The sequence below is a fragment of the Microtus pennsylvanicus genome, chromosome 1 (assembly GCF_037038515.1).
Source record: "Microtus pennsylvanicus isolate mMicPen1 chromosome 1, mMicPen1.hap1, whole genome shotgun sequence".
Lineage (NCBI taxonomy): Eukaryota > Metazoa > Chordata > Mammalia > Rodentia > Cricetidae > Microtus > Microtus pennsylvanicus.
Window position 1 is genome coordinate 144,156,586 of NC_134579.1, and position 24,796 is coordinate 144,181,381.

Below are 24,796 nucleotides of genomic sequence, written 5' to 3' on the forward strand. Positions count from 1 at the left end.
TCCCCCAAACATCAGTGTGTTGTAAACTAGAGAGATGTTTAGGGCTCCAAGCTACATGTAGCCTTTTGATGTGGGGCACACAGATACTTTACCCTCAACACAACTGCACAACTGCATCAACTCCTGCTGTCCCTCCTCCTCCACCCAGGTTCCTGGCTTCAGAAGGTACCAATCCATTCCTCAGACTTCTTTTCCTCTTCCTCCCCCTAAGTCCTTTACAAGAGCCCACTTCTTACCTGTTCATTGCTAAAGTCCATTAGCTCTGGCCTAGACCCCACGGTAAGCCCCCAGCTGGTCTCCCTGCTTCCGTAATCTCTCCTCAAAGCAGACTAAGATGTCAGATGATATACCTCTGCTAGAAACCACTGGCTTCCCACAGCCCTGTGGGTAAGCATCCACTGTTTATCATGGCCTGGGAGGCACTCCGTGATCTGCCTCCTGAGATCTGGCCTCACCACAGACCACAGGCCACAAGGCTCATGTGTTTACTGCAGCAGCCATGCCACACAGGTCTCCTGCTTCCCATACACATGAAGCCCTTTCTGTCTCAGAATCCGGCTCTCAGTACTTCCCTTGCCTGGAGAGCACTCTTTCCTGCTACTCTCTGGCCAAATGCTACCTCCACAAAGTGGTCCTCCCTCCCAGGTACCAAGCAGGGCACTACTTCTGTCACTTTTTTTTTTCTGGCCAGGCTGGTCTCCAACCCCCTGGGCTCAAACAATCTCCTGCCTCTGCCTCCTGAGCAGCTGGGACCACAGGGGCGTGCCACAGTACCTGGCAATCTCCTGTCACTCTCTTCACATTCTTCATAGCACTTAGCATCACCTAATGATGATGTTACTGCTCCTCATGAATACCAACTACTGATGGGAAGATGAACAAAATGAGGCCCCTAAGACAAGGGTAGAGGCCTCACGTTTCCCTCTGCAACCAAACCACCCGAGGTCTATCCTCAGCTAGGAAAAAAGACCATGTGACAACCTAAAGGGGAAGCCTAGCAATGGTGGAGTCCACAACATAATCTAGAAGGGCTGGCATAATAGCTGGAAACAGCTGATTTACTGCTCAGCCTTCCTCAAGGGGAAAGAACAACATTCCTGCTCAGGGTCTCACCTTTTGATCTGTTCCTCGATCTGTTTTACCAGCAGAGACTCGCCACCACTAAGTCCCCCGGGGCCTGGTGAAGCCCTGGGAGCCCCCTCGATAGGCTCAGTGGCCCCATTGAGTTCCACTGAACGGCCCAGAAGGGAACGCACTCGCTTGGACCGCATGTCCAAGATGGTATCTGTGTAGCCCACCTCTTCCAGGTACCTGTGGAAGCAGAGCCAGGTCAGGAAACACATGGCACGCAAAACCCAGCAGCCTTCCGAGGGGCCACCAAAGAGCAGACGGCAATTTTTCAGAAGCAAGCCCTGAGCAGCAGCCTGGCTTCTGATACTTCTCAATGGAAGCCCTGGTCCCCATGCACGCTGTTATGGCACACTGTGTCCCCGACATGTAGGGGAGAGCCCATGTGCAGGAAAAGCCAGATGTCCACTGATGGACGCTAGGCAGAAGGTGACGAAGGCAGAGAGCCACAGAAAGATGACTATGATCAGCAGCACAGCGAACATGGTGTATGTACCATGCTCCATGTGATTCCAGGCTTTATAAAAATGGAAAAAAGAGTGTGAAGGTGTGTGTGTGTTTTCATCACACACAGACACACACTTGTGCTTGCTTCTGGGATGCCTAGAAGACAAACAGAACTGAGCAACAGTGACCTCTGCAGGGAAGGATCCAGGACACAAGAGTACACTGTTTTTTTCTGCGGTACTGGGGATGGACCCCAGGGCCTTGAGCATGCGAGGCAAGCGCTCTACCGCTGCGCTATATCCGCAGCCTGCAAGAGAGCGCTGTGGATTGTTCTACTTACTTCTACACCTGAGCATTTATTACTTCTGCAACTTAAAAAACTGAAGCCAGCTGAGACTGGCCTAAAGGAAAAAGAAAAAGAAGAGAAAAAGATCAAAAAGTCAATCATGGGTATCTGCAGCTTCCAAAGTTAAGGGGCAATACTGCCTTGCTGCTCTGCTAGAGGCCCCTTTGGGTGCCTGTGCCCTCCTTTGCTTGTCTCATCTCTGTAATGCCTGTGTGTGGCCCAGGCTCTTATCTCCCAGGGGACAAGAGAGGTAGAGAAGCCTGGCAATCTGGAAGGTGAGCTCTAGAGATGACTGCCTGGGAGCCCACTGTAGGCCCTCCTTGTATTTATTAAATGGTCTCTGCACCAGTGAATCGGGGCAAGCCCGCAGTTACACAGTACAGACACTGTGATTGGCTCTCATTATATTTGTTTCAGCCCTCTGGGGTTATTTGTGCCCACTTACGTTAGCATTGGTTTGCAAAGACTGAGCTGAAAGCAGTCAAGGTCAGCTTCCTGAGGTCTGTCACGAGTCCTAAGCCTCACAATGGATTGGCTCTCGAGACCTTTGGCTTTCCAGAAGGGTGCCTATTAAATGGTGGTGATTTCTGCGGTGCTGGGGATGGACTTCAGGGCCTTCCCTGCAGTAAGGACTCAACCCTTAAGCCACACTCTACCCACAAAATTTTTAACATTACATAACCTAGCTAATTTATACGGAGGATTTAATAATAAGTCAAAGCATTACAAAGCCTAAGAACAGTAAAAGGAGAGTCGCGGCTCTTAACACAGCACAGACTCAGGGCACCCCTCCAAGTGCTGGGGCTGATGGTGGAGATGTCAATATGTACAGGGTCACATTTCCTCAGAAATGGGATTATTTACTGGGACTATTTACTTCTCAAGTATCCTAAAATGCTAAAATTTTTAAAGTAACAAAAATACTGACTTGGCTAGAGGCTGGTGGCCCACTTATTCTGTTTGGGGCCTCTCTCCTCTCAGGAGGCAGGATAGCTCACCTCTCAGAGGGCAAGACAATAGGGCTCACCTTCTCTGAGGTCCTGGGTTGAACCCACAGCACCCAGGTACTAATACTACTATCATTTAATTTCACTCTTTGAAAAAGAATTTTTCCCAACATTATTCTTTTAAAAGGAAATGTCAGAGAGGCATGCAGGGTCAAGTTCAGGATGTGGGAGGGTGCCCCCTGCTGCAAGCCTTCCCTCTAGTTCCCATGGGCTGAGGGGTCATTCCAGATCTGTCTGGGTGGGATCCTGATAGTTCACATCCCAGTGGGGACAGGAAAGACTGTGGATTCCTTGGGTTTATCTTCTGAGCCAAGTATGCTGTGTGTTTCGTGCCCCATCCTGTCCCCCCCCCCCACTCACTGTCGCAGAAGCTGTCGCCCCTCCTTCCACACCAATGGGCTGTTCTCTAGTGTGACCGACTCCACAGGGCCATTGGAGACTAGAGAGAAAAGAGGAGGGAGTCTCAGTCAGGACCCCGACACTTTCCTGTAACCCTTCCATCCTCTCCCATCAAGTCCAAATCTGCTACCATCACAGGCCTTGTCCCTACTTCCTGAGTATGCTCCACCCACTCTCCCACTCAGCATGACTCCTCTTTTGGAAGTTCTCCACGCTGCTAGGCTCTTGACTGGCCGCTGCCAACCATCACCACCCCCTATAATAGCAGAGCTGTGCCTCCACACGCATGGCTGGCTGCTGTTTTCTTATGCAAGGAGTGGGAAGTCTGGCTGTACTTCCTGGAGCAGCTCTGAGCGCCTATGAGCCTGCCTTCCATGCTACAGCTTTCACCTCTCACGATGAGGTGAGGCTGGCTGAGAAACCTGTTCTGTGAATTGCTCATCAGGTATCCACTGGGCATCTGTAAGGCCGCGCTACATGCCTGGGCCACACCAATCAAGAGCTTATTATCTCGGTAGGAGAAGCATGGCAATAGCTGATGACCTTTCTTAGCCCTGCAGGCAAGGCCTTTATAGAGCCCTGGACCAAGCTCCCAGCATCACCAGCACAGTCAAGCACACTGCCCTTGCCACAGGGTCTACCTACACTAAGTACTAGTGCCTCACATGAAAACATCCTCTTACTCCCATGGGCATCTGATCCCTCCTTCCAGAAGCTTAAGCCACCAGTGCCCACAGAACAGAACCACATCTATTCTGCTCTCTGCTGTGAGCCAGCACATCACATATCAAATTTTGAGGGTAAATGACTGAATGACAGCCCAGTGCAAACACCAGCTCTTCGATGATGGCCTTCCCACGCTTTCCACAGCATGCCACAAATAGTCTCACTCACTCTCCTAACAGGAGGAGGCGGGAGCTGCTGAAGCACCCATAATGTCCCTGAGGACAGCAGGATGGCAGACAGGTAGGGCTGAACAGTGTCTGATAAACCCCACTGCAACCCTATGGCCACTGCTGCATTTCATGGAGCAAAGTAAGAAAGCGCAGGCCATCTGCAACTTCTCTATGCCAAGCAGCTGCTGTGCCGGGGGGTGGTGGTGGTGGTGGTGGTGGTGGTGGTGGCCAAGGGAGGATGCAAGGGCGGGTACCTTGTTCTGACAGATCTGCCTTCTTCTCCCCCTGATTCAGGTCTGTCCCGAACTTCAGTTTATGATACTTGGCCCTAAAAGAATAAATAACAAATGAGTAGAGAAGAGCAGACAGGGAAAGAGACTACCTCAGAAAGCCCAAGTTCCAAGGCTGCCTTCATTCACACCCTGCCCCCAAGCACCAGCTCTAAGATTTTCAGTTACCCTCCTCCTGAAGCCTCAGTTCCGTCCCTGAACCATGGCCAGCAACACCATCAGACTATGGCAAGAATAAGCAAGGTAGCAGCTGTTCAGAATTGGTGCACACAGTAGGTTTGCCATAGCCCCAAATGCTGCTGCTGGCATCTGAATCCCACCCACTGCAATCTGCTTCACCCACTCCTAGGGATGATGGGAAGAGGAAGGTGAAGAAATTTCCTTTACTGGCAGGAGTGAGCTAGCAGCCTGCCACCCTCTCTGGAACAGTGACCTCTCTGGCAGGGGCAGGGCTCACCTCTCCTGCTTCAGCGCATACTCCAGCATCTTGATCCGCCGCACCAAGTCTGTCTTTAGATTCTCTTGGCCTTTCCTCTCACCCTGGAGGAAAGCCACCTGAGCCTGGGACAAAAGGGAAAGGAGGACAGCAGGGACTAAGGGTCACTGATGCTGTGTCTCCCTCCCCATTCAGGCACAGCTTCAGCCTCTCCCCCATGGATGCCAGGATTCAGTAAGAAGTGAGGTCAAGCTGAGTCTTCCTCCAGAATCTCTAGGTGTATCACCCATAAAAGAGCTCTGTCTATAATCTCAGCACTCAGGAGGCTAAGGCACAGGGATTGCTATGAGTTCAAGTCCAGTGTGGGCTAAGATAAGACTTTACCTTTAAAAAAGAAAAGAAAAAGCCGGGCGGTGGTGGCGCACGCCTTTAATCCCAGCACTCGGGAGGCAGAGGCAGGCGGATCTCTGTGAGTTCGAGACCAGCCTGGTCTACAAGAGCTAGTTCCAGGACAGGCTCCAAAACCACAGAGAGACCCTGTCTCGAAAAACCAAAAAAAAAAAAAAAGAAAGAAAAGAAAAAAGCTGAGGAGCCATTTTTAACCCATGAAGTTCAAACAGGGACAGCCCAGCCTGACTTGACCGTGGCCTTCTGAGGAGTTAGGTCAGGGATGTGTTGGGGGTGTTAAGCATTAACAGCCCTGAATTTTCCCCTTCCCCCATCAGCTGCTGTCCCTATGGTTGCTGGTGGAGGTGGTATCCCACTATTCCTTCAGAGCATCTGTTGCTGGGAGGCGTAGGAAGCTACTTCTGGCACTCAGGGACAAGAGTAGGAGGCTGGGCTCAGCTCCCGCTGCAATGCAGAAGCAGTTTGAAGCTTTATGCTGCCCAGGGCATGAGGAGATAGATGTGTTACAGACATGGCGTATGGTTCCTGCTACCCTCTCCTCTCTGACTGCTAGCTGGGATGCCCTAGTCAACTCCAGTCTGTCAAAAGACCATTTAGAAACATTGAGCCAAAAGCCTTTGAGGCACCACCAATCATGTTCTGGAAGCCCTTCTACCAAAGTCCAGAGCATGGGCTCTTTCTGGCTTTCCCAGAATGGCTCCACTGTTCTAGCCCAAAGCAGCCTGAGAGCCAGGTCTGGCTCTGCCACTGATTTGCTGCAGACACTAAGTAGTTCATCAAGCCTTCCTCTTTTAAGAGAATAGAGCACCATGGGCACTGTCCCTCATATGTAGCTCTAATCTGCAATGAGGGCTGCCATACCAGTCCCTGCCTTTGCCTCTCTTCATTTTTCTCTCCCTGTCCACTAATTCAAAATTCCAGCTAGTCAAAGGGATCTAATCCTTAAACCAAGACGCATCAGGGAGAAAGGCTTGGGAGGCCAGGCCCTTGTGGATGGCTGTCTTCCTGCACATCAGTTTTGAAGTGCTTCCAGGGCTCCCCCAAAAACTCACAGGCTGACCTGCCCGGTTCCTCCAGGGAATGCTCAAATGCCTATTCAAGCTGCTCATTCTCCTCAGGGCTAGCAGGGTCCTTGACCTATCTTTCCCTGTCTCTGTGCCCAGGCTTGCTATCCCTCACCTCCGTTTTTTTACCCAGAGTTAACAGAGGACTGAGGCTGATCAGAAGTTAGGTAAGGAGATAGTTCAGAAGTTAAGAGCACTGGCTGCTCTTCCAGAGGTCCTGAGTTCAATCCCCAGCAACCACATGCAGAAGTTAGGTAAGGAAGCTGCAGGCAGAAAACAGACAACAGGGCAAGGCAAACTAAAGGTACTCTTAAAAGTACAGCAAGGGTACACCAGAATGGGAACTAAGGTGAGTGAACAAAATGGGAGACAGTAAACATCATGGGCCACAGAGATGAACATGATGTCTACTGGAAGAGCACAGGGAGGCCACAGAAGAAAGCTATAACCAGGTGTGTACCAAAGGCATTACAGCTACAATGTGGAGAACCAAGTGTGAATTTAGCAAAGCTCAAAGAGGCACCCCAATTAAAAAAAACAAAAACATAGAACTCTGGAACTGGGCTGAGGATGTCAGAGTGCTGGCCTAGCACACATGAAGCCCTGAATTTGATATCCAGCACCACATAAAATTGAGCATGGTAATATTAATGCCTGTAATCTCAGCAAACACACAAATAAATCCAATAAAACCTTTTTTTTTTAAAACCCAGAAGTACTGAGACTAGCTGAGTAGGGGCCTCCCCAGCACCCTCTTGGTCTGCTGTCCTCTTCCCAGTTCCTCTGGTAGAGAAGAGAGGAAGGAGAATCAGGAAGATGTGGCTGAAGTGTCTTAGGTTGGTGGAATCCCACCAAAAATGGGAAATGTTGGCACCAGCCTGTCAGTCTCCTACATGAGGGCAGCAGGGGAGCTAAGAGCTAGAAGTGCCACACCCTCCAGCCACAGGGCCCCAACACCCTGAGCTCTGACTTGGGGCTGCCATCTCTCCCAGGCTGCTCCTCTAAGGCAGCATCCTTCTGGAACACAGAGCCACTCCTGCTGCACATCTTCCCATCCTCAAGCTCCCCATTCAGTATGTGGCCTGGAGCCTATAGCTCACACAGCTCCTGACAGGGCGAGCTTTCACTGGATCCCAGAGTGCCCAAGAGGCTGAGTGGAGGAGGGAACTGCACACTTTCTCCCTGGAGCCTCATCTACTCTCTCCATTGCAAGAACAGCAGGTTCAGATCTCTCCCCAAGGACTCCCTTTTCAGAAGCACATAGCAGAATCCCACAATCAACTATGCAAGAGTACTGACAGTTCTCTGCAGTCTCCTGAATAAAGCAGCCTTTTCTGCTGGTCTAAAGTTTTTGAGGGGCCATATCCTCTGCTCCTGAGAACTCTGCTCTGAACTCTGGAGTTTCCTGGCCAGCCCTTTTCCCACCTGTGTCCTGGACATTGTATCATAAACAGCTAGGGACAGCTCCTCAGTACCAACACTGCCCGTCATGAAGGTTCTCATGGAAGTTGCCCTTCAGAAAGTCTGAGTGCTAAATGGAAGAAAGGTGAGTGAGAAGGGATGTTGCTTGTCAGACGTGTTGATGTACACCCATTACAAAGAATGGGACTATTCCTGTAACAGTGCAGACCTGCAGTTCCAGCACTCCAGAGGCTGAGACACAAGGATTGTGAGTTCGAGGCCATTATGGCTACAGAATAAGACCTGACTCACAAATAAAAAGGGGCCAAATGTGGTCAGTACCAAGTGCTTTTAATTCCAGCACTCAGGAGCTAGGTGTGTGCTGATGTGTGTGAGGGGGGTATTTCTGTGAGTTTAAGGCTAGCTTGATCTACATATGAAGTTCTAATACTGCCACAGCCACACAGCAAGACTCTTCCTCAAAAATAAATAAACAAATAGACAGACAGATAAATAAATATTTAAAATAAATAAATGGAAAGAGTTGCGTGAGCCAAGGATGATTCAGTGAGTAAGGATGCCAACTGCCAAGTCTGCTGCCTGAGTTCCATCTCAGAAGCCACATGGTCAAAGGAGAAAATCAACTCCTGTGATTTGTCATCTGACCTCCACAATAAACAAACTTAATTTTAAACTTAAAAATAAAATTTAACAGGTGATGCAGAGCATGCCTTTAGTCCCAGGACTCAGAGGCAGAGGCAGGCAGATCTCTGTGAGTTCAAAACTAGCCTGGTCTACATAGTAAGTTCCAGAAAAGCCAGAGCTACATAGTGAGACCCTATCTTGAAGCAAAACACATTCATACACCATAAACCCAGTCAGTTATCAAAGCCATAGTGTGTGTGTCTATGAATGCATGCATTATCTAGAAGTACCATTCTCTAGGCACCCTCTACCCTGTTTTTTCTGAGACAGGACCTCTCATTAGCCTGGAGCTCTTAGTGGGAAAGCTAACTAGCCAGTGAGTCCCAGGAACCTGCCCGTCTCCACTTCTCCACTACCGGATTCCAAGTGTGTGTCACCATGCCTGCCTTTTACATGGGTTCTGGAGGATCAAACTCAACTCCTTTGCTCAGCAAGTGCTTTACCAACCGAACTGTCTCTTGAGGCTTCAGAGATATTTCTGACAGGGTTGGAAAGGTGGAAACAATCCTAAACATCCATTGACAAGGGTCAAAATAAGTAAGTGATGGTATAAATACTCAAGGGAATGCTATGCCATTATCAAAATAGAGCTCTCTGTGCAGATAGGAAAAGGAGACTTAAATGTATGACTTATGGAAAGTCACAAAATGGTATAAGCACATTTCCATTCATTCTGTGCACGCACACACACACAACCCTAATGTTTGATTTAATGTAACAAAAGTACAAAGTGATGATGCTCTTCATGAGTTCCACAAAACTGTGGGGACAGACATACACCTCTCATTAAGAGGTAGCACACACCTGTAATCCCAACACTTAGAATGCTGAGGCAGGAGGATGGTAAGTTTTAGTTGAGCTTGGGCTACACAGCAAGGGGACAGGATGTTTGTTATAGTGGATGCTGTCAGTTGTGCCCATGTTAAGTGCTGGAGGTCAAGATTCAGCCCTCACTCTGCTATGATGGCTTGGGTGACCTGCTGAGGCCTCTAAGCTTCCCTGGAGACTTTCCTCACCTGTGCTGAGTAAGGGAGAGAGAAAAGATCAGCACTACCACTCACTGCTGTGATCCTCAGTGTTCGCCTTCTCAAAACCCCATTCCTCCTCCGCTTGTTAAAAAAGAGAGGAAGGGATACCATTTCCCCTCTCAGAATGCTACAAAAATTGTGATAGCACGTATCACAGTACTTAATACAGTGTCCAGCAGATAATATGCCCTGAATAAATAGCAGTTGCTGTCATTATTGCTGAGTGAGGTAATGACATGGCCTGCCTACATAATGGGGTATTGAGAAGATCTGATGAAATGTGTGCTGGGAAAGAGCCTTGGTTATAGTGTTAGGCACAACACGAGGAGCACTTACATAAGGATTTCTCCCCACCACAGCCTCAGCGACCACTAGCTAAGGAAGGGAGAAAAGTAAGATGCTCTCTTAGTTCATCCCATGGACAAAATTCGAATCAGTCCCTTATTTGGAGCCCTACTTCAATTAGACAGGAACGAGCACTTTGCAAACACAAAAATGATTTGCCAGAAGCCAAGTACTGACTATTTCTGCTAATAACATCCCAGCCTAGGAACCATTTGACTCCCGGTGGCCCGTCCCTGAAGGACTTGAAGTGCTCACCTTTCTGATTCTTGGATCTGAAAGACCACTGTCCACAAGCAGGACCTTGTTCAAGGTCACAGAGCCCAGCCCAACTCCTGTTAGGTGAACCATCACCTGGTACATTTCTTCTCCACAAACCATGAAGTCCCTTTTCAGGACCTTGCACAAACACTTCTTTCATGGGGTTCCCCCTCATGTTGCCTTCCCCCTGTTCCCCATTCCTCTGTCCATCACAGATGCTCTTGTCTTCACACTGCATATATCCAGCAGATGCCTCTGCAGTTCAGGAGAACTACCTAACATCTTCACATCTTCATACCAGAACCATCACTCCACTCCCTCCAAGCCTCCAAACTGTCGCGCCCCACTCTCAAGTTCTCCTAGAGATTCCTAGAGTAAGTCCTCTGCACTCTCCGTGAGTCCACCCAAATGACCCCTTCCCTACATGATACCCACACATCCCCAAAGTGTCCTTCTTGAACAAGAGGCTACAGACTTCATCCTGGGACACCTCCCATAAAGCTTCCTCCCACCCTCAGAAGTCTTCACACAGTCACTTTTCAATTCCTTCAGGCCAGACACTCCCCCCAGGTACCCATCCCAGCTCTCAGACTTTCTCTCTTCACTCCTGACACCCAGTGGATGTCAAACATGTGTCGCGCCAAAAAGCACCTCGTCCATCCCACACTGACAGCTAGCATCTGGTTAGGATACGGATGCGAGGCATTTTTATTCGCCCAGACCCCATCCACTTTCTCAGCACCATGTCCCCGAGGACCCCGACTCGCGTCGCTCAGGCACCCGTAGGCTTGGGGCCGACGCTCCCACTCGCGGCTCCCTGCCGCCTCGGCCCGGCTCAACTCCTTCGGCCGGGCCGGGCCGGCGTCCCGCCCCGAGGCCCCGGGGACCCCGCCGCCGGCCCGTTGCTGTCCCCGCCCGCCCCCTCCCGGCCGTCCCGGCGGCCATTGCTTCAAGATGGCGGCGGCGGCGGCGGCGGCGGGTGAGGCGAGGCCGGGCCGGGGAGGACCGGGGCGGGGGGCGCGGGAGGGCGGCGGCGGCGCTCACCTGCAGCTCGGCGCGCTCGGCCTCCCAGCGGGCCTTTTCGGCTTCGAAGCGTGCCCACTCGTGTTGGATAAAATGCAGGATCCCAGGCAGGCTGAGGGGCTCCGGACCCGCTGTGGGGCCCGGACTGCCACCACCGCTACCTCCTTTACCTACCGGGCCGGGCCCAGGAGCAGGGCTGGAGGCCGGGGCCGCCGCCGTCGGGTTGGGAGCTGTGCCCGAGCCCAGAGGGCGACAGGAGGAGGCGGCCGAGGCGACCGCGGCGGCCGCTCGCTCCTCCATCATGGAGGCCCCGGGGCCGGCCCGCGCGCCCGTTCTGCCTCGCGCCTGCGCGGACGCGCAGCTTCACACATACACACCCCCACCTCGCGTGCGCGCGCGCGCTCTCGACGGGCGGGCGAGGGGAGCGGAGGCGAGCACAGGGTTAGGCGCGAGCCTCGCCCACCCGGGGTCGACCCCGGTGGTGTGTGCGTTCTGGGATGCTGACCGGGGAGGGAGGAGGGGCTGCCTCAACTTAGGCAAAGGACCTAGAGCCCCTAGCAATTGTCCCCCTTGGAGGAGTGAGACAGAACTGGATTTCTTTCTTTCTGCCTTCTTTCTCCCCAGTGTCAGAGCCCTAGCCCACTCCAGATGCAAATAACACCCCCCACCACTTTCACTCATTAAGAGGAAAAAAAAAATAGACGACCTGGGGTGATTTCGGGAGTGGGATCTGTCCTAAGTCCTGACCAAGTCTGTTGTCATAGCAACCCTTTCCAACCTGGAGGCCTTTTCCAACCCCCTCCCATTTTGCATATGTGGAGCCCCGAACCTACTGTCTTTGCACCAGGAGGCGGTTGCTAAGGTAACCCAAGTCCCTGGTGGTTCTTCTGACCCTATCCTCATCAGTTACCATGGCAACCTCTCCTCACCTAGTGCTCAGGTAGAAAAGAACTCAGCCCCAAAGATATTCCTCTAAGAATGCCTCTGCCCCACCCCTCCCCCAGCCAACCCAGTTGGCATTACCATGGTAACCATAGCCCCTTCCCATATGGGAGGTCCATGGACAAACCAACCAGGTGTTTTTATTTAGAGAAGTGCTGCTGTGGGACCGTTGCTATGGTTACAGGGTCTAAGCCATTTCCAGGGAGATAAGAGACAGTCAAAGCCATGCCCTGGCTACTATAACAGGGCAATCTCCCACCTTATAGTGATCCAGAAAGATAGGGGATGTTTTAGGATTATCTCCAAAGGATGCATGCGTCTAGGGAAGAGGTTGTCATGGTAACAGCTTCCTTGGGACACCACCATGGAAGAGGGATAGTTATAGCTTACAACTGATATCTGACGCACCTTCTACCCACCCACCCCACTCCTGAGACAACTGAAGTTGTGACCCAGCCTATGGACTTCAAACAGAAAAAAGAGTCCTTGACTTCTTTTGTGGGTAGGATGAAACTGCACTTGGTTGCATGGAGTTGGCTCATTGGTTGTTTTCTGGTTCCTCCGCAGCAGAGATGACTCAAGGTGGAGCCACCATCCTTGATTACCCTCAGTCTGAAACCTAGGGAGGTAAGAAGTCTCCTTGATATCACGAGAATCACATAGATGCTGCCCTTTCTATGTCCTTAAAGGCGTTCCTGAACAGACCTCCTTTTTTTGTACCTGGGTGAAAAGGCTCAGGCCACATCCAAGTGATACACTTACATACACTTTAAGTTTTTCACTTATTTATTTATTGTGTGCGTGGGCATGTGTAGAGGTCAGAGGGTAGCTTGCCGGTGTTGATTTGTTCCTTCTATTGTGTGGGTCCTGGAGGTCAAATTCAGGTCAGACTTAGTGTCAGGCACTTTTACCTGCTGGGCCATCGCACCAGACTTTGTGCACCGTTTTGTCGTTGTTGTTGGTGGTAGTTTGGAATTTTTCTGACAGTCTAATGGAGCTCAGACTGGCCTCCAACTCAAGCAGTGGCCAAGGATGACCTTGAATTTTTAATCCTCTTGCCTCCACCTCCTATGAGCTGAGATGACACACATTTAACACCACTTCTAGCATGTAAAATGTTCAGGGGAAGAAATGGAAAGCCAATAAGGTCTCGGCTTCACTCTCCCTTCCCTGACCACTTTTCCTAGGCAAGGTCCTATATTACTCACTCATGCCCCCTGCTGGCCTCCTACCTAAGTTGTTTTGGTTGCCTGTCTGCTCAGGCCTGCTGAACACAGAGGCTGGGATTGGGGTTTGGGCTCAGGGCATAGTTTAGCTGGTAGAGTGCTTGTGGAAGATGGTAGCACATGCTTGTCATCCCAGCCCAGTCTTTGGTAGGTAGAGGCATCCTCAGCTCTATGCCTTGTTCAAGGTCAGCCTCGCCCACATTAAACCCCTGTCTCAAAAACAAACAGCCTGGCACAGAGTACTTGATTAAGTACCCACTTAGTATACTGACTTCATGTGCCATATTCAGCCTTTTGAGCTCTGAAAGAGATGTAGTGAAAGAGTTGGGCTATGTGATTGATTGAAAAAAAAAAACAAAAAACAAATAGAACTGAGTTGGGTGGACATAGTGGCCTATAATCCCAGAAGTCAGATGAGCAAGAGTTTCTTAGTTCAAAGCCAGCCTTCAGTACACAGTGAGATCCCATCTCAACAAAACAAAACAGTTTATTAGGGTGTTTCAGTTTTTGAGACAAGGTCTCATTGTGTACACCAGGCTGGCCTCAAACTCATAGAGATCCTCTTGTTTCTGCCTCTGCAATGCCGAGATTAAAGGCGAGTGCCACTGTGCCTGCTGGTTTACTGGATTGAAGCAGGATTCTCAAACTAACTTCTTTCATCAAATCCCATGTCCCTCTTCTCTGCTGTGTGACTTTGAACAAGTGACTTCACCTCTCTGTGCTTCAGTTTCCTCACTCTATTTTTATTTAAATGTACAAGTGTTCTGCCTGTGTGCATGTCTGTGTACTAACTACATGCATGCCTGGTACCCATGGAGGCCAGAAAAGGACATCAGAGCTCTTGGCACTGGAGTCACAGACAGTTGTGAGCAGCCTCAAGAGTGCTGGGATTCGAATTCCAGTGCTCTGGAAAAGCAGCCAGTGCTCTTCACTGCTGAGCCATCTCTCCAGCCCTGATTTGTGTTTGTTTGATTGTCGTGTTCCGCGCCCCCCTCCCCCGCTTCCTTATTGTATTGGGAATGAAACATTTTTATGCTATGCAATTATGCCACTAAAAGCCACACCTCAGGGGAGCAGGCTACTCGATGGTGAATTCTAGGCTAGGCTTCTATTGCTAAGCTAAGCCCCCAGCCCTCTTTAAAATAAAATAAATAAATAAAAACAGGGCCTGGGGGCTGGAGAGATGGCTCAGCGGTTAAGAGTACTGGCTGTTCTTCCAGAGGTCCTGAGTTCAATTGCCAGCAACCACATGGTGGCTCACAACCATCCATATAATGAGGTCTGGTGCCCTCTTCTGTCCTGCAGATGTACATGCAGACACTGTATACATAATAAATACATACATACATACATACATACATACACACACATACATAAATAAATACATAAATAAATATTTAAAAAAAACAAAAGCAGGGCCTGAGCCCTGGTTGTCCTGGAACTCACTATGTAGAGCAGACTGGCTTTGAACTTGTGGGGATCCACCTGCCCCTGCCTGAGTGCTGGGGTAAAGGGCAGCAAGCTGCTGCTTCTTTCCTCCTCTTCCTCCTTTTGGACCTTTGTTTTGTTTCTTGAGACAGAAAGTCTCCCAAGGAACCCCTTGCTCGCCTTGAGCTCTCCATCCTCCTGCTTTTGCTTTCTGAGGGCTGGATTACACAATGTACTATGGCTTTTAAAAAACGGTGATCAAATACACGTAACATCAAATGGATCATCTTAACCAGTCTTGCACACACAGCTCCTTGGTACATTTACAACTATGTGGTGTCCCACACCTGTTGTAGACTCAACACTGGGCGGTAGCTGCGAAAGATCAGCGTCCACTTAGGAAGTCCTGGAGGGCTAGTCCTGAGATTAGATCCAGGAAGAAGGGCTGAGGGTTTGAGGGAGGGGGCTGCTGAAAACCTGCACCAGCCTCCCTTTTTATCCTTTCTCTCCAGGATGTCCTGGACGTCCGGACTAGAGTCTGACATCGGGCCCCATGCGGCTCACCCGCTGCTGGGCTGCTCTGGCAGCCGCCATCATCCTCAACCTCTTAGTCTTCTTTTACGTGTCATGGCTACAACACCAGCCCAGAAACTCCCGGGCACGGGGCCCCCGCCGGACTCCTGCCACTGGACCCCGTGTAACCGTCCTGATTCGGGAGTTTGAGGCCTTTGACAACGCGGTGCCAGAGCTGGTGGATTCCTTCCTGCAGCAGGACCCAGCCCTGCCTGTGGTAGTGGCGGCTGACACACTCCCTTACCCACCCCTGGCCTTGCCTCGCATCCCCAACGTTCGCTTGGCGCTGCTCCAGCCGGCCCTGGACCGGCCAGCCGCTGCCTCGCGCCCAGAGACATATGTAGCCACCGAGTTCGTGGCTCTGGTCCCTGATGGAGTGCGGGCCGAGTCACCAACCCACCTGGAGCGTATGGTGGAGGCGCTCCGAGGGAGCAGCGCGCGCCTGGTAGCCGCCCCAGTTGCCACCGCCAACCCAGCGCGGTGCCTGGCACTGAACGTCAGTCTGCGGGAGTGGACCGCGCGCTACGGTCCAGCACCCAGCGCACCGCGCTGTGACGCCGTGGATGGCGACGCAGTGCTGCTACTGCGCTCCCGTGACCTCTTCAACCTCTCGGTGCCCTTGGCGCGGCCTCTGGCCACCAGCCTCTTCTTGCAGACTGCTCTACGGGGCTGGACAGTGCAGCTACTGGACTTGACCTTCGCCGCGGCGCGCCAGCCCCCTCTGGCTACGGCTCACGCGCGCTGGAAGGCAGATCGCGAGGGGCGCTCGCGGAGGGCGGCGCTGCTGCGTGCTCTGGGCATCCGCTTGGTGAGCTGGGAGGGCGGGCGGCTCGAGTGGTTTGGCTGCAGCAAGGAGAGCGCACGCTGCTTCGGGACTGTAGCAGGCGACACACCTTCCTACCTGTACGAGGGCCGCTGGACACCGCCCTGCTGCCTGCGCGCGCTTCGAGAGACTGCGCGCTACGTGGTGGGCGTGCTGGAGGCCGCAGGCGTGCGATACTGGCTGGAGGGCGGCTCGTTGCTGGGTGCGGCACGCCACGGTGACATTATCCCTTGGGACTACGACGTAGACCTGGGCATCTACCTGGAGGACGTGGGCAACTGCGAGCAGCTGCGGGGCGCCGAGGCTGGCTCGGTAGTGGACGAACGCGGCTTCGTGTGGGAGAAGGCAGTGGAGGGCGACTTCTTCCGAGTGCAGTTCAGTGAGAGCAACCACCTGCACGTTGACCTGTGGCCCTTCTACCCCCGCAATGGGGTCATGACGAAGGACACGTGGCTGGACCACCGGCAGGATGTGGAGTTCCCAGAGCACTTCCTGCAGCCGCTAGTCCCCCTGCCCTTTGCCGGCTTCATGGCGCAGGCCCCTAACAACTACCGCCGCTTTCTGGAGCTCAAGTTCGGGCCTGGCGTCATCGAAAACCCGGAGTACCCCAACCCTGCACTCTTAAGCTTGACAGGTGGCTGAAACCCCGGTGCTCGCATCTGGGGTTAGGGGAGCGGTAATTTACAGGAAACAGTTCTCTGCCTTTGGAGGCCCTGTGGGTCTGGACATGCTTATTTGATTGAACGGTGAGGCTGTGCATTGGAGGGGAAAAAAAAAAAAGGTGAACTGCCCAAGGAAGACTTGAGGGAGCCCACAGGAAAAGTCCGGCTTTGGCAGAAAGCAGAACCCTGCGGAAGATTGGAGCAACATACATATTCTTGAGCCCTGAGCTGGGGTAAGTGTGGAGACCTTCTACTCCATCCAAGTAATGGAGGAAAGTGGTGGCCTTTGATGGAAAAGCCCGGGGATCAGAGCCCATCGTCAGGGCTTCACACAGTCTCTGCCCTATTATGTTCCAAGATCCTTAGACCCTTGTAAAGTGAGGTCCGGAGGACAGACCAGCCAGCCTCAGTCTACCACACACAACTTAGGAGGCCCTGGACCAGGCACAGTCTTGCTTTCGGCCTGTTTTGTGAATGCCTCCAAATTGGTGTCTAGAATCCCTAGGATCCTTTGCTGTAGTGTTTGCTTCCTCCACCAGAGGGCGCATCTGTCCGGCCATCATCTCTGGTTTTCTTGGCTTGGCTCTGGGTGGTGGGACAGCACTGGCCACCTCCCCTCCTCCTCTGAGAGAACTCTGCGTGATGTATCTGCTGCTTCTAGCCCCTTCGTGTACCTGGAAGACTAACCAGGGCTCTGGTTTGGGATCCTGGCTGACATCTTGGCCCCCATTTCCCCACTTGCCCTGAGGGGTGAACCTTCGCCATAGCTCGTAGTTAAGGAGAGCTTACTGGGGCCCAGGCATACACACGAATGGATTCATCCTCACTCCTACTCCCTGAATTGACAGCTGCTATTACATCCATTTTCCAGGCAGGATAACTGAGGCCAAAATGGCAGTTATTTATCCATGACCAGATAGTTTAGGAAGTGGCCAGCCAATAGGAGACTTGAATTCAGGCCATCATTTCAAAGCCCATTTTATGTCTCACTCTAGAAATAGTACCCAAGTGGGACCTTGCGGTAGTTGTGTCATTTAACAGGTTAAAAACAATAACTTTCCTTATTTAATTATACATGTAAATTATGGTCAAACCACTACGACCAACTGTATATTGTTAAATAATGCCTAATTTATATTACTTTAAAATTAAAATAAAAGATGAATAGAGCCTTTTGTTTTCTTGCTTTGAGGATTTCCTCCACATGCTTCCTGGCTGTGCCTTCCCCATCCCCCAACCCCCCATTTATTTTATTGGGAAGAGCAGGGGTTTGAGACAGGGTCTAACTTTGTAACCTAGGCTGGTTTCAAACTTTTGATCCGCCTGTCTTCGACTCTGGAGTGCTGGCTAGGATTGTAGGTGTGTACCAAAATGTCTGGGCCAATGGAGGATCCCAGGCTTGCTATGGATCCCAGGCTGCAATTTATCTAATTCTCCTGCCTCAGTGTTCCAGGTGCTGGGGTTATAGAAATATGCCCCCCCCCTTGCCGGGAGGTGGTGGCACATGCCTTTAATCCCAGCATTCGGGAGGCAGAGGCAGGCGGATCTCTGTGAGTTCAAGGCCAGCCTGGTCTAGAAGAGCTAGTTCCAGGACAGGAACCAAAAAAGCTTCAGAGAAACCCTGTCTCGAAAATCAAAAAAAATAAAAAATAAAAAAGAGACAGGGTTTCTCTGTGTAGCCCTGGCTGTCCTGGAACTCACTCTGTAGACCAGGCTGGCCTCGAACTCAAGAGAGCTGCCTACCTCTGTACTGGGAGTACTGGGAGTGTGCCACCACACTTGGCTGGGTAAAGAAACTGTTGAGGGATATCCTGAGGTCACACAATAAAATGATGAGATGGGGCTGGAGAGATGGCTCAGAGGTTAAGAGCACTGACTGCTCTTCCAGAGGTCCTGAGTTCAATTCCCAGCAACCACATGGTGGCTTACAGCCATCTGTAATGAGATCTGGTGCCCTCTTCTGGCCTGCAAGCATACATACATACAAAAAAACACTATATAGATAATAAATAAATAAATAAATCTTTAAAAAAAAAATGATGAGATGATGATGGCAGCTAGAAGGTGCAGCAGGTAAAAACTTGCGGCCAAGCCTGAGAGCCTGAGGCTCCCACATGGTGAAGAAACATTCATTTCTCCCCCAGGAAATTAATAAAGAATATGTAAGTTTACTACTTACCAGTTAATTACCAGCCAGAAGAGGAATTATTTCTACATTTTAATAATCTATACATTCAGATCAGACCAATTAAATGTTAGCCTTCCTTGCAGGCAGAAATACTGTTGACCTAAGCCCCACATGAAGTCACCATTGTAAACACAAGGCCTCTGTGAGGCTCTAACTACCTCTGGATGTTCCAGGAAATACAACACCCATGTAAAACAAGGGAAGCAGCTTTCATTAGACACTTGGCCAAGGCCTGCCAGAACATTTTCCAACACATCTGGATCTACTAATTTAGTGGGTACCAGTATCGACCTCCTGGGGTATCAAGAACGGGTGGGGCGGGGTGTGGGGAGCACACATTTACACATTAAAAATGACTAGCCTTTGCTGGGACTATAGTCAGCCATAGAGCGGCAGTGGGTTTGCTTAGCATGCAGAAGGCCTTAGGTCCAACCCCCAGCACTAAGGAGGTAGAGGCAGAAGCAGCAGGAACTCAAGGGCAACCCCAGCTATATAGAAAATTCCAGGCCATCAGCTGGAGACTGGACCCTGAGTAGCAGGCAGAGTGGGCTACGCAGGATGATGGAGGGAGATTGGAGGAGGCACAGGTGATGACGGATGTGGTAGGGTGAATGTGCAGAGATGAGGACCTCAAAAGCCACAATGAAGAGTCTGCACTTGTTCCTGAAGAACAGAGAGGCCCTGAAGTCTTATGAGCAAGGCTACATTTTAAAAAGCAACACGGGCAATTGTTCAACTGTTAAGCTCTGTGGAAACTAAGCGTCCCTGATAATGACCTCTCAAGTCTGCCGACCTCTATTGCTAGCTTAGTTAATCTGAAAGAATCATGAAGTCATGTAATATAAGCCCTCATTAACTTTCTTCTTTATCATAATCATACAAGTTAGCAGATGCCTTTTACTTTTCTATATAAATTTCACAATCAGCGTCCCAGTTTCTTCAAAGATATATCTGATGGGATTTTGACAGGGATTGCATTGAATCAGTTGGCCAATTTGGCTAGAACTAATATCTCAGAAATATTGAGAAACTGAAATTTGAAAATGTTTCCAAGCCTTTTTCATATCTTTTAAATTTTCTTTATCCATTTTGTAGATTTTCCACATGCAAATAATACATATTTATTTGTATGAGTTTGCATTTTATGCTATTGTGGATTATTTTTATTGGTTCATGTGTTTTTGCCATGTATATTAATGAAATGGATTTTTGTATATTTGTGTTATAGCTTGTGGAACTGCCTGGGCTTTGTTTCTTGATTCTACTGGATTATTTCTGAACATTTGGAGAGAGGTTCTGTGTGGGCAGCCGTGTTGTCTGTGAGTCTGTCGTGTTTCATTGTTTTTATCTACTTGCTGAATATTGACTTTTCTTGCCTTATTTGTCTCGTGGGGAAAAAAAATTAAAATAAAAATCAAGGCCAGCCTGGACTATATGTTGAGTTCTCAGCTAGGTGACAAAGCAAGACCCTGTCTCAAAAACCAAACCAAAACAGGACCTGAAGGAGAGAAATGGGATTTGTCCTTTGACCTCTGCATGCATGCCACATGCGCAGAAATCAATAATTAAGTATAAAAATTAAAACAAAAACTAAGTAACTAGAGAAGGTGATGGGTGAGTAAGTGATGCACAGAACTGGGATGGGGACTGGATTAAATTTCCTGAGAGAAGACCTTGCTGAGGTGACAGTTGAGAAAAGATTCAAAAGAGCTGAAGAAAGATCCAAGTAGGGATTTGGGTCAAAGGTGTCTAGGGGAAGGAACAGCCAGAGAAAGGACTCTGGAGCAAGAGGCAGCCTGGCATGAGCAAGAAATAACTAGTTTAGGCAAGACTGGGTCAGAGTGCTTGCCACGAAGCCTGAGTTCGACCCCCAGACCACACATAGTGGGGGATAAAATTGACACACTCACACATACATTACACACGTATCTGCATGCACATGCCACATATACCTACACACATCATATATATATATATATATATATATGTATATATATATATATATATATATATATATATATATAGTTGTTTTGTTTTGTTTTTTGTTTTTCGCGACAGAGTTTCTCTGTGTAGCCTTAGCTGTTCCTGCAACTCACTTTGTAGCCCACGCTGGCCTCAAACTCACAGAGATCTTACTGCTTCCCTGCCTCTGTCTCCTGAGTGCTGGCATTAAAGGCTTGCATCACCACCGACTGGCTTCTGAAAAAAAAAAATTAAAGAAAGCCGGGCGGTAGTGGTGTGCACTCCCAGCACTCGGGAGGCAGAGGCAGGCGGATCTCTGTGAGTTTGAGGCCAGCCTGGTCTAGAAGAGCTAGTTCCAGGACAGGGTCCAAAGCTACAGAGAAACCCTGTCTCAGAAGAAAAAAAATTAAGAACTAACAAAAGCTGGAGGAAGGCTAGGACCTGGAGTTCCAGGCTAGCCAGGACTATGGAGTGAGACCTTGTCTCCAAAACCAAACGGAACAAAGAGAGAGACCGACCGGTGTGACTGGAGTGAGTGTGGGTGGATGGGTGGACTAGGTAGGCTACAGAAGTTACTGAAGGGGGGTGCTGTAAGGTCTCCTGGGCTATGAGGAGCATCTGTCTGTAGAACACCTCTGAGCTGGGAATGGGAGCTCCCAGAAGTGGGAACTGATGCCCTCTTGTGGACATATGGGGAACAGTTCAATCGGGAGAGCCTCTTCTGAGGCAAGGTCTGATGTAGCATAGGCTGGCCTAGAACTCACTATGTGAGGCCTAGCATTCCTACCCCCTCCAGTACTGGAATTATAGGCATGTACTGCCATGTGTGTATTCTCTCTCTCTCTCCTGAGTAAGCTGGGGGGTAGGTTGTGGTCAGAGGACAGTATGCAGGAGTTGGTTCTCTCCTTCATTCTGTGGATCCTGGGGACTGAACTCAGATTATCGGTCTTGGCAGTAAGTGCCAGAACCCACTCAGCCATTTCACTGGCCCTAGGTTATTTTGGCCTTATTAAGATTTTATGTGTGTGGGTGTTTTGCTTATGTGTATGTATGTGCACTGTATGTGAGTGTGGTGCCTATGGAGGCCAGAATAGAGGCAGCTCTCTTGGAACTGGATTCACTGGTGTCTGTGAGCTGCACTGTGGGTGCTGGGAACCAAACCCGAGTCCTATACAAGAGCAGCAGTGTTCTTAATCACTGAGCCATCTCTCCAGTCACACACCCCCTTTCCCATGCCTTTTGGTTTTTGTTTTTTCATTTTGTTTTGAGACAGAGTCTAACTCTATAGCCAAGGCTGTCCTCAAACTCACAGCAATCCTCCTGGCTCAGTCTTCCAAGTGCTAGCATTTATTTCAGTAGCTCTCGCTTTGTAGCCCTGGGTACCCGTATACTGGGGATCCTTCTGCCTCCCACGTGCTGGGATTACAGGCGCATACACCCAGCTCTGTTAAAATGCTCTTACGCTTTCATTACAACACAGTAAGGGGTAGGACATAACAGAGAGCATTTAAAAAGCCCAGGTTCATAAGGACCCAACATCAAACTCATTAGTAATGTTTGTGTATACCACAGGATGGGGCATGGAATCAGGTATGAACCATAATGAACCGTGGGGAGTAACAACCAAAATCATGCTGAAGAGACTCAAGACTCCTCCATCCTAGCTGGGCGGTGGTGGCGCATGCCTTTAAACCCAGCACATGGGAGGCAGAGGCAGGCAGATCTCTGAGTTTGAGGCCAGCCTGGTCTACAAAGTGTGTTCCAGGATAGCCAGAGCTGTACCACAGAGAAACCCTGTCTTGAAAAAGCACACATATACACACACAAAGATTCCTCCATCCTAAGACCCAGGTTGGCAGAAGATCCAGGGAAATGGAATAAATCAACAGTGACCTACAACAGGAAGGACAGCAGCTGTGTCTAACACGCTAGACTCAAGATCAGGACCCCATTGAAACAGGTGCCAGACTGCAGCAGAGCTCACAGCCTGCACACACACAGCCTTAACAGCAGCACAGCTGGGCATATGGCACACACCTGTAATCCAGGCACTCAAGGCTGAGGCCATAGGATCCAGAGCTTCAGGCCAGCATGGGTTAAAAAGGTGAGTATCCCCGAAACACAGCAAGATTCTAAGTGACATAGCAGATTTGGGGTTTCCAAGAGAAAGAATAAAAGAGCCAATCAAAGTCAGGTGACTGGTCAGTACCATTAATTCCACCACTAGGAGATGCTAAGGCAGAAGGATTGCTTTGTTTGAGGTCTGCCTGGGATACATAGGAAACCCTACCTCAAAAATCCTAAAACAAGGCCAGGCAGTGGTGGTGCACACCTTTAATCCCAGTACTAGGGAAGCAGAGACAGGCAGATCTCTGTGAGTTCGAGGCCAGCCTGGTCTACAGAGTGAGTTCCAGGACAGGCTTGAAAGCCACACAGAGAAACCCTGTCTTGAAAAACCAAGAATGACCTAGCATTACAGATGGCTCAGCATTTAAGGGCACTGGCTGCTCTTCCAGATGATTGGGATTCAATTCTCAGCACCCACATGGTGGCTCACAATGACTCCAGTTCTAGGGGATTTGTTACCTTCTTTTGGCCTCTACAGACACCACACACACACACACACACACACACACACACACACACACACAGCACACAGATATATATGCAGGCAAAACCTGTTAAAAAGAAAAAACAATCCTAAACCAGGCTTGGTGGCAACACCTTTATCCCGGTATCCAGGAACAAAAACAGGAGGATCTCTGCTAGTTCAAGACCAGCCAGGGCTACCTAGAGAGACCCTGTCTCAAAAGAGAGAGAGAGAGGAAGACAGAAGGAAGGAAGGAAGGAAGGAAGGAAGGAAGGAAGGAAGGAAGGAAGGAAGGAAGAGAAGAATTCTAAAAAGAAAGAGCCAATTATTCTATGGGAAATATTTGGATAGTGAGAGTAGCAGGAAGTCACAGGGGTGTATGAACTTTCCAAAAATTGTACATGATCACATCCCCAATGCTGGGGATGAAGCCAACAACCTTTGCATATTAGAATGGCTCTACCACTGATCCATGACCCCAGCCCCTCACTGGGGGATTCTGGGCAGGGGCTCTACCACTGGGCCACACCCCAGCCCCTCACTGGGGGATTCTGGGCAGGGGCTCTACCACTGAGCCACACCCCAGCCCCTCACTGGGGGATTCTGGGCAGGGGCTCTACCACTGGGCCACACACCCAGGCCCTGTACAAGATTTGTAAGTAGAACACAGAGAGAACAAAATGCACTGATTTTTATAAGCACAGGCTCACTCATTTCCCCAAAGGTAATACATTATTCATTTTACGCAAGAGGCTGTAGTACCACTGTCAGCAAGCCAGGATCAATGGTGATTTTAAACAACAAAATTTTAAGTATAGTGGTGCTTGCCTTTAATTCCATCATTCAGGAGAGAGGCAGGTGGATCTCTGAGCTCAAAGTCAGTCAGGCGTACACAGTGAAACCTTGTCTCAAGAATATTTTAAAAAAATACTATAAGCCGGGCGGTGGTGGTGCGCGCCTGTAATCCCAGCACTCGGGAGGCAGAGGCAGGCAGATCTCTGTGAGTTCAAGGCCAGCCTGGTCTACAAAGGGAGTTCCAGGACAGGCTCCAAAACCAGAGAAACCCTGTCTCGAAAAAAAAAAACAAAAAAAACTATAGCTGTGTGGAGATCAGAAGAGAACTTTGTGAAGCTGGTTCTCTCCCGCCTTCACTGGGATCCAGGGACCAAGCTCACATTGTCTGGAACTGGAGTGACCGACGGTTATGAACCATCCTGTGTA

The 24,796-nt window shown here is 50.0% G+C and overlaps 2 protein-coding genes across 5 annotated transcripts in view; one reads left to right on the plus strand and one right to left on the minus strand.

The window, feature by feature from the left end:
* Strn4 (striatin 4) overlaps positions 1-11,537 on the minus strand; it is a 25,583-nt gene extending 14,046 nt beyond the window's left edge. For 2 of the 3 annotated variants that reach the window (XM_075990678.1, XM_075990669.1), the window contains exons 1-5: positions 11,203-11,537; positions 4,971-5,074; positions 4,478-4,551; positions 3,289-3,367; positions 1,114-1,311 (exon numbers count right to left, since the gene is read on the minus strand). In XM_075990678.1, the coding sequence (XP_075846793.1) occupies positions 1,114-1,311; positions 3,289-3,367; positions 4,478-4,551; positions 4,971-5,074; positions 11,203-11,484 (737 nt within the window). In that variant the 5' untranslated portion in view covers positions 11,485-11,537. Of the gene's footprint in view, positions 1-1,113; positions 1,312-3,288; positions 3,368-4,477; positions 4,552-4,970; positions 5,075-10,900; positions 11,021-11,202 lie in introns of those variants that run through there. The other variant, XM_075990687.1, reaches the window with a different exon arrangement.
* Positions 11,090-18,250, plus strand: Fkrp (fukutin related protein). Of its 2 annotated transcripts, none has more exons than XM_075990738.1 (3): positions 11,090-11,137; positions 12,691-12,750; positions 15,290-18,250. In XM_075990738.1, exon 3 carries the CDS (start codon positions 15,331-15,333, stop codon positions 16,813-16,815), a length of 1,485 nt encoding a protein of 494 aa, XP_075846853.1. In that variant the 5' UTR covers positions 11,090-11,137; positions 12,691-12,750; positions 15,290-15,330; the 3' UTR covers positions 16,816-18,250. The 2 variants fall into 2 exon arrangements, with proteins under 2 accessions (XP_075846853.1, XP_075846844.1); XM_075990729.1 differs by having other exon boundaries at positions 11,095-11,137; positions 12,694-12,750; positions 15,290-18,001.
* Positions 18,251-24,796: the final 6,546 nt, after the last annotated feature.

Coding starts and splice junctions, on each gene's coding strand:
- Fkrp (XM_075990738.1), top strand. CDS start 15,331: ATGCGGCTCACCCGCTGCTGGGCTGCTCTGGCAGCCGCCATCATCCTC.